The 12,604-nt window shown below is 37.9% G+C and overlaps 1 protein-coding gene across 6 annotated transcripts in view; it reads right to left on the minus strand.

The window, feature by feature from the left end:
* Plcb4 (phospholipase C beta 4) overlaps positions 1–12,604 on the minus strand; it is a 399,208-nt gene that overhangs the window by 128,345 nt on the left and 258,259 nt on the right. For all 6 annotated transcript variants that reach the window (XM_026385783.2, XM_077799625.1, XM_026385781.2 and 3 more), the window contains 3 exons: positions 10,879–10,959; positions 9,814–9,873; positions 8,362–8,505 (listed from right to left, as the gene is read on the minus strand). In XM_026385783.2, coding sequence (XP_026241568.1) covers positions 8,362–8,505; positions 9,814–9,873; positions 10,879–10,959 — 285 coding nt within the window. The remainder of the gene's footprint in view (positions 1–8,361; positions 8,506–9,813; positions 9,874–10,878; positions 10,960–12,604) is intronic.

Below are 12,604 nucleotides of genomic sequence, written 5' to 3' on the forward strand. Positions count from 1 at the left end.
TGGGTTCAAAACTGGTGATTCTAGTCTTTCATTAAGTTACGGCTGGCACTGAATGAAATCAGTGATTTTTGTATTTATTTGGTTCACAAAGCAAAATCTCTGGAGTTTGCTAAATATTTACAACCTGCATAAAGTGTAATAAACGATCTGGAAATTGTCCAAACTCAGTCCCAATGTCTGCATTTTGAACCCACTGGTATCATGAACCAATGGTTCTCAAACTTCACTTACCATCCATCACAACCATCCCCAGAGTTTCAGGCTGGAGTGGGGCCTGATAACCTGCATTTCTAATAAGCCCCTTGGTGAGGTTGAAGTCTGAGGTCTGACCCTTTGGGGTAGATCTGTGTTTGAATATCAGCAGAACAACTAGAAGGGTTGCAGGATGTTAGCAGAGCCAGTAGGGGGAATAAGGCAGAGAGCTTAATGTTTTTTTCCCACCAACAAAACAAAGAATAAATCCCTTCTTCAGGAACTCTTGCAGTAAGCCTTCCTTCCATTCAACATAATTCAAGTTCAGCAAAGTGATTCTGACTCTCACTCAATTTGTTAAAATAGTATTTTATCGCCTGCCATAAATTACCTGATGTTATCAATTTTGTATACAAAAAGAACACACAATATTTTTATAATTTAATTCCTATGGTAGTTATTCATGCACTTATTTGGTGACAGTCACAAAGTATAATTTATGGAGTTCGCCAAATATTTACAACCTGCATAGAGTATAATGAGCAGTCTGGAAATTGTCTAAACTCAGTCCCAATCTTTGCATTTTGAACCTCATAATAGCAGCTTATTTTTTGCAATCAAAGGAAAATGCGACTTGGTAAAAAATAACAGACTTATTTGTGGAAATCTTAAATGAGGGTTGCATTTCAATCTTGTGCACAGTACAGTGTCTGTGATTTCAGATTGCATTCAGTGCCAGCTGTAACTGAATGAAAGATATCTGAGCTCCCTTCAACTCCCTGGAGACTGAGATCCTTGGTGAATTGCATTCTGGGAGAGAACAATCCCTAAGAGAAATCAGAGTTGGCTTTTCTAATTAAATAAAGCTATTCTAATGCTTGGTATTAAATTATTTGCATAGTTGATGGTAAAATGATGGGCAAGGAGAATTAAAATGGGGAAAAAGAGTTTAAAATACTTTAGAAAATATGGGGAAGTGCCTTCTTCATGTGACTTCTTCATTCTTAAGTGTTTTAAGCTACATGACAGAGGACACACCCATTATCCAAAGGCACACTGGGTTTGAGGTAAACATGGCAGCAATTTGTTAGCAATTCTTTTTAACAGAGGGCTTTTCAGGGGAGGAAATGAAAGTTAAATTTTATAACTGGAATGACAGGAAGGATTTAGGTAAGCAGGATATCATGATCCAAATTGGAAAGAGGCCAAGACATCAGGGTCAAATCCTCCAGTCTTGCCATAGATTCTTAGCAGCAACAATCCGGTTACATCCTGAAGAATGACTAAAAATAACATCCTGGAATCCTAGATCTTTTTGTTTCCTTTAGAACATCATTGAATGGGATTTTCTCAGTTTTATTGTAAAAAAAAAAATTATTTTCCTAGCTTTTCATACGCTGATCTGCATAAAATCCAGGTGTGTGATGCTACAGTAAGTCCCCCTTTGTCAAAAATTTCATTTTTTACAGTTTAAGTAACCCATAGTCTGAAAATATCAGATGGAAAATTCCAGAAATAACAATTCATAAGTTTTTAAATTGCACTCTACAGTGCAATGAAATCTCACTTCACTTTGAGAAATCTTAATCTGTCCCTCTCCATCCCAGGCAGCATGTGAATCATCCCTTTGTGCAGTGTATCCACATCATATATACCACCCTCCAGTTAGTTGCACAGCAACCATCTCAGTTATGAGATCAGCTGCACAGTACTATGGTGCTTATGTTCAAGTAACCCTTATTTTACTTAATAATGGCCTCCAAGCACAAGTGTAGTGATGATGCTGGCTGATTTAATACAGTATACTTTTATAATTGTTACATTTTATTATAGTTGTTGTTAATCTCTTACAATGCTAATTTACAAATTAAATTATGAATGAGGAAAAAATAATATATGTTAGGTTCAGTACTATCTGAGGTTTCAGGTATCCACTGCCAATTTTAGGAGCTATTCTCTCAAATAAGGGAGAACTACCATACATACTTATCACCTGGGTTAGAATTTATTGATTTAGTGGACATAAATATCTCAAAAAGCAAGTCTTTATTGATCACTTATTAAATGTCAGGGACTGACTGTTGCAGATGGTAGAGAGACAGCCTTAAACAGAACAACTGCCGACCTGTGGACACAGGAGGAGAGTAAATGAATTCATGAATACAGGGTAGGTAAACAGTGGCACATGAAGAAGAAGGAGTTACGGAGAGGGGGAAGATGGGGAAGCTCCTGCTGAGGTCTCTATCCAACCGACCTGAGGCCTGTCAGTGAGAAAGCTCTGCCTATAATTGGGGGAAGGGTGTGTGCCAGGCAGAGGGAACAGCAAACACCTTGAGGCTGGAAGGAAACTGCCCTCCAGTGGGAGAGTTTCCCACAAAGAAGAAAAGGAGGTGGTGGAGGCAGAAAAAGGGAAGGAGGTGGGGCAGAAAAGTTGGAGGCCTTGGTGGGTTCTAGTAGTAAAGGGATGTGAATTACAGTTTCAGGACCCTCATTTGCTAATTTGAGAATCAATTACAAGGGGCAAGTCCCACGCACCATTTAGAAACCTCTTGGGGCAGAACAGGGAGAGGTGACTTTGGGCTGACCACCCATGATGCTGTGGTGGTGCTCGGGAGAAGCAGCTGGATATATCGCAAAAGCCAGGTGAGCATGGTTGCTAAGGAACTGATGTAGGACTGGAGAGAAAGGTGCAGATGGTCTCAGCAGTTGAGAGGATAGAGCTGTTGAGATGCAGACCACCAGGGGAAGCACAGGCGAGAAGGGTGAAAGGTTGGGCTTGGTAGAAGTTTGGCTTTCTCCACTCAGAGGAGAAAGCAATACAGAAATCTCTGAGTAAGTGTAGTGGAAAGGCAAGCCTATTTACTGTAAGCCGAGAGAGCAGCTGAAGAAAATAAAAGCTGGGCTACAAAGATGTCTTTTACAATGCCTTCACCTTTGGCTCAACCAAGCAGTCAGATCCTCAGTCATCTGTCTAGGAAACATTTTATCTTGACTTGAAACCTCAACCTTGAGAAACTCAGATTTCATCTAGAATTATATTGGCTCTTAAAATTCCCACTTGAAATAAGAAGGAAAAAAATATCCGAGACCCTTTTTAAGAAATGGAAGAAAAAGGAGGAATGCCTTGTTCAAAGTCAGAAGTTTTTCTGTCTCTCTTGCTCTCTCTCTCTCTCTCTTTTTTTTTTTTTTTGCGGGGGGGGGGTATTGGGCATTGAACCCAGGGGTGCTCTGCATCCCCAGCCTTTTTTATTTTTTATTTTGAGAAAAGGTCTCCCTTGATAAGTTGTTGAGGCTAGCCTTGGACTTGTGATCCTCCTGCCTCAGCCTTCTGAGTCACTGGGATTACACCACAACCGGCAGGGAGTTTCTAGACCTCCACAGAGTGTACATCGAGATCAAAGTTGGCCCCATTGCCTGGATCAAATCTTTAGAATGATTAGATTATAAATATAAGAAACCCAAGAATTAAGAATAGACTCAAGAATCTGATACGATCAATACTCATAAGTAAATGCTATACTAGAAATTCTCTTAACCTGGTCAGAACAAGACTTATCAGATGTTCTAGAGACAAGCAAAATACACCAAAACCCTGGGAGTGCCCAACAACTCTCATAGCTAGGAAGCTGCTGGACCATATGCTGTGCCCTTTGCCTTCATCTTGCCTGTTTGCCTCAAGTGATTTATGTTTGTCGTCAAACCTGTTTATGTCAGTTGTTATAAAAAAAAGGGCATAAACCAGTGAAATATTCTATTGTAAAGAAAGAGGATTGTTGTTTCTCTAGTTGCATATTTTGGCAAGTTTTCTTTAAAGGCAACTTGCTTAAAGAAGTGTCCTCAAACCCTGTGGGGAGAAGACAATGGACACCCCAACTGAAAGGTTAGGGAAAGAAGTCATGTAACAGTGGGATTTTGCGCTCGGTTGCACTTTGCTCCACAAGTGTTCTTAAAGTCTCAGTTCCACTTAAAACAAAAAAAGCAAACAAACTAGGTATCTGAGACAAGACATTCAGGATGAGGCATAGACAAAAAAAAAAAAAAGAACTATAATTAGCACACCTACACTTAATGCAAAGTCTTCAGCCCTAACATTAAAAGGTTGCCTAATAATTGAATCAAATTTATGTGTTTAAAAGCATTAAGGTATGGGGCTGGGGTTGTGGCTCAGCTGTAGAGCACTCACCTAGTACTTTCGAGGTGCTGGATTTGATCCTCAGCACCACATAAAATAAATAAGTAAAATAAAGGTATTGTGTCCAACTACAAATAAAAAAGAATTTTTAAAAAGCATTAAAGTATAGATATATTAATTTAAAAAGTGATTACTTGCACACACTGACTTTTGTGATAAATTAACCAGAAATAACAGCTTCCTAACATAGGGACCAAGAGCGCCTTTTCCATGACTCTTGAGTCTATGCTTATTTTATAACTGTACTTAATTGAACTGTACCATTAACCGAGTCTAACACCTTGTGAGGTATGTTGGAAGATATCGATATCGACACTTCTCATTGACTTGATGGAATTTATGAATTCTGCCATCATTTATCCGGGAGGTATTTATAGCTTTGTGTATTTCGTGTAACGCATCTCACTTTAACGGCTGTGTGTTCTGTTAGGGACAGTAACACACACAGAGGATTATGGATAAAGTGTGATAAGGAAAATGTCAATACTGGAGGTGAGAAACATTGTGGTCTGAATTAACATAGTTATTTTAGGCATCAAAATCAGAAATTGGACAACATTATCCATATACATGTATTTTTTCTCTCTTTGGAGATGATGATTTTATTTGCATGGATTTACATTTTATTTACATGAATATACAGTTGACCCTCTGTATCTCTGGGTTCTGTATCTGTGTATTCATGGATCAAACAATCACAGATCCAAAATATTCATGAGAAAGCATTGCGTCTGTCCTGAACATGTATTGACATTTTCCTCATCAGTATTCCCTAAACAATACCTATAACAACTATTTATATAACATTTGCATTGTATTATTATTTATTTTTCCTATGTATTATTATAAGTAATCTAGAGATGAGTTAAAGTATATAAGAGGCATATGCATGTACTAAGTGAAAGTATTCAGTGAAATTTAGAAAAGTATTACATTCTATGTATTTAGGGAAAAATTATTGCTTAATATCTTTTCAAGTATTAATCAAACAAAAAGACCTGATCTAGTAATTATGGATTGTTCAGTTTGGAAAATGGGATTTATATTTATATATTATGCCGTTAATGAAATATAAATTTCCAAATGATAGTTCTGGAAGGCTTAAATACTTATTTTCTTTAATAAAAACAGGCTTAAACACTGCTGAGTTTGAATTGAAAATTATCTACAGAATTATTTTATTATCCATACTTATGTCTCTAGCTGCTCTTACATTTCAATTGAAATGCTACTAAGAAAAAAAGAAAAAAAAAAACCAAATCTCATCTCCCACCCTGCCCCTCAAACATACAGACATGTATAAAACTTACTAATGAGAATATGTTTCAGAACATATTCTGAACCAATGGGCCAAGATTGACAGCTATCAAATTACAGAAAGCAAAAACTTCATGGGATTTACTGATTTGGGCCACCTTCCTAGAACTGTGATTGCCCAGGTACAAGGTGTGTAGGAGCATCAGGTACTGAATCAGAAGGCCTACATCAGGCTTGACTCTGGTCTGGACTGCTGTGTGGTTTTAGAGTTCCTTTACTTATCTGACTTCATTTTCCTCATCTGAAAAACGAGGTGGTAAGTTCCATTTCCTCCTTCAACATCCTGTGATCAGAACAGTTAACATATTGGGGGCTTTCAATGAGAAAGACTGTACATTGAGTACTTTCTATGTAAATTCACATATGCCTCACAAGAATCCTAAAAGCAGATATTTTTGTATAATTTTCATTTTGCAGAAGAAAACATAGCACAGAGGTAAGTTGTGGTGTCTGTGCCACCCAGTTGGGAAGTAGAAAAACAAGGATCTGCATCCTGGCAATCTGGCCCCAAATCCCAGATTCTAGGGTCCAGACTGTCATACGGATTCTTTTAACATAAATTGACAATAAAAGTTGACAAAAGCCAGGAAACACAAATAATTTACAGCACTGTTTTTTTTTTCCAGAAATTCAGATGGCCAAATACCTGTACCTAATTAGCAAGTCTCTCTTGGTGGGTAGCCTGCTTGTTTTTCTGGGATTCAATGTGACTACAGCAAAGAGCAACTAAAAAGATCTTTGTTTGCAAATAGGTAGGCTTGAACTATGAGAAGCAGGAATGCTGTTTAGGACAAGGCTAAAGAACCCATTCCAAATGGGGGTTGATCTGAGCAGATTCATAAAAACCTGTAGGCACTGCAAAATCTGTTTTCTCACAGCAAGGTGACATGGAACAATGGCACAAAACCAACAAAACAACCACTAGAAGGACAGAAACAAAAGCTCTTATGTGACTCTAAGCACCCATTGCTGTCTCCAAAGTCACAAGGCCAGAAGCTTCTCCAACCCTACCCCACACGAATCATCTGGAAGGTCTTATTAAAAGAAAAGATTCTGGGTCAATGCATCTGGGTAGACCTGAAACTCTGGTGTGTAATGAGGGACCAGGTGAGGTCAATGCTGCTGGAAAGAGAGCCATATTTTGCAACTGAATAAAATAGACCTTATGATCTAGGACTCAGAAAAGCTTAATTCTGCCACAAGTTAAGTCCATGGTTAAAATATTAACCTGTTTCCTCAACTGATCTTTCCTGACCATTTCCTTCTATCTCTAAAATTCAGTATTTCTGATGATGCTTTTCTCATTCAACCCTACACTCAGTTTCTGCTTGTAAGATCAATGGGAAAAGAAAATGTTTCCCTTTCTCCCAAATGCAGGTCTTTGCAAGGGAAAAGTTAAGACTCAACTCTTCTCATTCAGAGAGACAATGGGCACTCTATTCAGACGTAAAATCTTTCTAAAGAGAAGTGATCTGCAGATCGAGAAATTTGAAACTTTCTATTTCTTGGGCCAAAGTCTCTTTGAGAGTAGCTCACTATAGCAATGGAATGTCATGTACGTATTAAAATATGCATCTTAACTCCATCCTTTAACAATACTGAGGAGGGAGGCTTGGGTTTATTTTCTTATATTGTTTTCTGAGGTCCCCATCTCAAATGGGGGTCCCAAATGCCTGGGCTCAAGAGATCCAACCACATCAGTCTCTTGCCCCCCAGTACCTGGTTTCAGGAGTTTGCATTTCTTAACCATCTAGCTTTGCACTATCCAATATGGCAGCCACTAGCCATATATAGCTATTGAGCACTCGAAATGTACAGGTCTGAATTGAAAATACACAACAGATTTCAAAGACTTAGTATGAAGAAAACAATGTAAAATATGTCACTAATAAATTTTATATTGATAGCATGTTAAAATGACACTATTTTGGGTATGCTAGGTTAAATAAAATACTTTATTGAAATTAACTTCACCTGTGTCTGTCTCGCTTTCCCCTCCTGCAGTGCTGAAAATTGAACCAAGGGCTTCCCACATGCTAGGCAAGCACTCTATTATGAAGCCACACCCCAAGTCTTTACTTGTTATCTTTTAAATTTTTAATTTTTTATTGCTGGGAATTGAACTGAGGAACTTGTGTATGCAAAGCACATGCTCTACCACTGAGCTACATCCCTAGCCCTCTTTTTATTTTTTAAATGTGGCTATAGGAAAACTTCACATTACACATGTAACTCACATTGTATTTCTACTGGACAGTACAGACTAGACCCATTGTATTCAAACTGGCCTCATACCAGCAGCATCCATATCACCTGGAGCTTGTCAGAAAAAGAGATTCTTGTATTTTCCTCAGACCTATTGAATCAAAATTTGCATTTTAATCAGTTCCCAGATCTCAAATTGTGCACATTCAAGTTTGAAAAGTCCTGGGCTAGTTTTTCCTACAACACATTATGTGTTTAGGCTACTAGCCTATGTAAGTGGCATGTTAAGAGGGTATTGTGTTTGCTGGTTTTCTATGTGAACATGCCAGCAAATCAATGAAAATATTTAGAAATTTAAGTGATAACACAATTTAAAAACACATATTATAATTATACTACACATAAAAGGTCATCCACATAACATATACACATATTGGGGAGCTATTTGAGTCTACCTTCGTTACTTCTGGGTTTTCGGCCACCATGTACGTGAAACTAATGTTCACAAGATCTGTGCCACTGCAGACGCAAACTATCCGCCCTTCCAGATCATTTTCTGATTTTCCAACAGCTTCCAGAGCAGCCAGGATTTTGGGATCCTGCAAAGAGGTATACAAATGAGAAAGAAAAAAAAATCTGTTGGAAATATTGTAGAAAACTTGCCAAAAATAAAATATATTAGAGGTAAAAATATACAGAAGGGCAAATGTTGTGGTTGCTTTTTCCCATTTAACTAACATACCTGGTTACCTAGGATTATTCTGAACCTGTAGAGGTAAAATTTCTAACACTACGTATTATTTGAAATCCTTTGATAAGAGAGATGTTATAAATTTTGGGGTTTAGAAAAGTAGATGTGAGGGGTTTTGTTTAGCTCTTTTTTTTTCTCTGAGATAGAGAAGGCTGTGACTGGGGTCCACTTTTGTTCATAAGTTGACAAGGGGGCTCTCACTATAGAACAGTCACATACATGACCCATGAACCGATACACCATTGCCACAGCCAGCTAACACAGGTTATTCCCCCAAATGAGACTAAGTCTTTCAAGTAGCCTGGATCCAGAGTGAATATTTTCATTTCTACAAGCCATGGCATCCTCAATTGGCATGAAAGCTGTGAACGTTTACCCTCATTCTTAAATAAAGCAGGGCCTTTGTTCTCTGAAAGAACTCAGGAGGAAATGCCAACATATGGTCACACAGAAAATTTAACTAACATAAAAGAAGACAGATTTAAAAAAAAAAATAAAAAACAAAGTAAAGAATGTAACTTTGTTTTGAACGGCTTACAACCTGCAGAGCTATTATGGAATGGGGAATAAATACTGTGCTAGAATGTTCTAAGAAGAAACATCTTTTAAATTGCAAGCACCACTATACAAATAGCTTCTTATTCAAAAAATTCAATCACTGTGAGGAAGAGTGATTTATGTGCTTTTTGTTTTATTTATTTATTTATTTATTTATTTATTTATTTATTTATTTCCCTCTCAAAGTCTCAGAGACAGACTTCTAGATGAGCCAATGTCTGTGTGCACAGGTGCACAAACACAGAACTACCAGAGCCATTTAAACTTGCACATCAACCTCAGAAGAAAAGGGAATCACTGCTTTCTAAAAAAGGGAGAGGAGTTTATAACAGCTAATTTCTGAGTTAAGAGAACTGTTTCTTTGCTGCTATATCACGCAAAAGTCTTAATTTTTAAGGGTTAACCACATCAATCTATATAATTAAAGACAATGAAATCCAAATCACCCAACAGTTATAGATGGGAAGATTTCTAAACTCTGTCCATTCTTCACTCCCAGATGGTGACTTTGGGGTAGTAACAAGTTAAACAGGACCTGGAGAACATTGATAAGCTATGTAAATCTATTAGTAGAATGACAAACACCAGTCATAGGTACCTTTGGTATGGCTCCCAGCCGAATACTGTTGATGAGGGAACATTCCAGCACTTGTCCTTCCTGAAGAGATAGAATACAAGCCAGCAGTGAGCTTCAATTTTGCCTGACCAATGGTACAAGCTACTCAGCAAACATTTTTGACAACAAAGTCACTACTGATCAGAATAAGGTGAAAACAATGATGATTGTTGCTAATAATCAGAAGTAATCATTAGTCTATCTTTTTTCCTTCCTTTCTTCCTTCCTTCCTTCCTTCCTTCCTTCCTTCCTTCCTTCCTTCCTTCCTTCCTTCCTTTCTTTCTTTTTTTCTTTCTTTCTTTTTTGCAAGGGCCTGAACTAAGAGCCTCATGCATAATAGGCAAGCGCTCTACCACTGATCTACATCCCAAGCCCCCAAACTTTATATCGCAACTATGTATACAAATACAACGTAAGAAAATTATTTATAACATGTTTATAAAATGCCATTCCTTTTATACATGCAATGTGGCTAGTAAATTCTGTAATATCATTAAATATATTGGCACACAAAATATTAAGTGGGAATAAAAACTTTTATGTAACTCCAATTCTCCTTTACTTACATTTGACTTAAATGTTCATTTCGTGTGTATATTGTGTCATGCAACAAATTAAGTCCCAGGGTACAAGGAGATGAGCACCCTTTTAGTGTTTGCAAGAAGCCACTTTAGATTTCAGCTTGAACATTATTATTATTATTTTTTTTTTTTGTCTAGGAAATTTTCTGAACTCCCAAGATTAAATCGGATTGCTAGTTGTAAGATTCTAAAACTAGCTAAGCTTCTCTTTCACAGCACTCACTCACTTGTAACTCTTATTTTTAAAATTCCTGACTATTCTTAAACTATGTGAGGATTAGGATAATGTCCTTGATCCCCACTGTATCCCCAATACCTGGCACATGAAAGCATGTTTTTAAAAAGCTGAAATGAATGATCAGGTGTCGGGGTCTATGCACTCAAGAGGCACTTGTTCTACCTGTTGAGAAATGAAGTGGCTTGAGTCGGAAAGCAGAAAGAAACACTTGCTGTTTTGGTGCCATACCTTGCCTTCACTTTTCCAAGTCAGGAAGAAGCCAAATTCATCCACTTTGAAGAGGCAGTTGGGTTCAAAGACGAATGATTCCTGTTAGAGAGAAATGTGTTGATTTTCATGACTCACACCATTTTGAATCTAATAAAAATGCAAATATCTGTGAGCCTCTAAACAAAGGAAAATGAGAAATCACCCTCTTGCATCCTGATTCTCATAATAATATTTCTTATCTTATTATGTTTCATTTTGTAAATTCCTTGCATTCTTTTCTGTTTGTTTGTTTTATATTGTAAGGCTGATCAATTTAATAGAGCATCTTCCTTTCTAGAGCAGGCTTGAAAATAAATGACACTCATGTCCTGAGGTCCCTACAGAAGGAAGTTTTCCTAAGGTCTTGGAAGAGGAGTTTTGGGTCAGAAGGAGGACAATCCCATTCAGCCCCTGGTCTCCCTCTGTGCAAGAGAAAATGTTGCCTGTGTCTCACATGATGTCAAACGTTAGGTCCAGTGATGGATCTGTGTTATAACAAGTTCTCCAGGTGATTCTGATGTGCACTCAAGTTTGAGAACCTCTGACGTGGACTCTGACATCAGAAACTCAGTGAAATACGACAGAATAAAAATTTAATCAAGAAAGAATATCAGCCAAACCTAGGACATCAGAGCAACTGCAGTGCACTGTACTTGCCAACAGATTCCCAGGCTTGAGCAAGAGAGCACCACTGTAATGCCAGGAAAATTCTATGTCCATGAAAGAAAAAGAATGTTTAGCAAATGAACCAAGATGCCCTTTGCCCCCTGTTTGCACTACACCATGACTTGGCCCGCTTGCTTCCACAAGCCTATGTTCCTTTCAGGATCTAAAGAACTTGTTTTCCCCTCTCAATGCCACATCAGCAATTAGGAACCTGTCTGGCAAATATGGATCAAGGCAATGACTTAAAACAGGTATGCAACAGTTATAGGATTAAGATTTTAGGGGCATCAAAGAATCTTAGTTTCACCCATTAAAATTTGTTTTTCTCAATTCCAGGGAAATGGGAATATTCACCAAGGCAAATGCAATGTGGAGATACTTGGCCACCATGGGGTGGTAGAATTTAGAGATCTGGGGGCTCTGAACAGAGCTAATCTTGGAATTGATAGAATAGTTGACTGGCAGATGAAGAATTACCAGCTGTGGTTTACCTCCCTTTCACGTATGTATTGGATATTGAGATACAGCAATAAATTTGATAAAGACAAGGGCATTCATTGCATGACTTCTGCTTTTGGAGTCAGTACTCAGTTCCGCCAGTTTTTTTTTTTTTTTAACTTAGCTTCTACTAGAAAAGCCTTTCTAAGTCTCAGAAGCCTTGTCTAATAAATGGAAGCATTTACATGTAACTTTTTGGTTTGTTGTGGGAATTAAGACACAGGGAATGTCAAGTACACAGCACAGAGTTACCTCTCATCAAGTGGCAGCTGTTAGCAATAATGTATGGTTTGAATCTGCAACTGTTGTAGCAAATTACTAACAATATGGAATTGTCAATGTGGGCCAAATTTTTGACCCCTCCAAATGGCATTTTGTTTTTCTTTTTGGGTACAGGGGATTGAACTCAGGGGCACTCAACCACTAAGCCACATCCCCAGCCCTCCTTTGTATTTTATTTAGAAACAGGGTCTCACTGAGTTGCCTAGTGCCTCACTTTTGCTGAGTCTGGTTTTGAAATTGCAATCCTCCTGCCTCAGCC

Source organism: Urocitellus parryii, chromosome 6 (genome assembly GCF_045843805.1).
Source record: "Urocitellus parryii isolate mUroPar1 chromosome 6, mUroPar1.hap1, whole genome shotgun sequence".
Taxonomy (NCBI): Eukaryota; Metazoa; Chordata; class Mammalia; order Rodentia; family Sciuridae; genus Urocitellus; species Urocitellus parryii.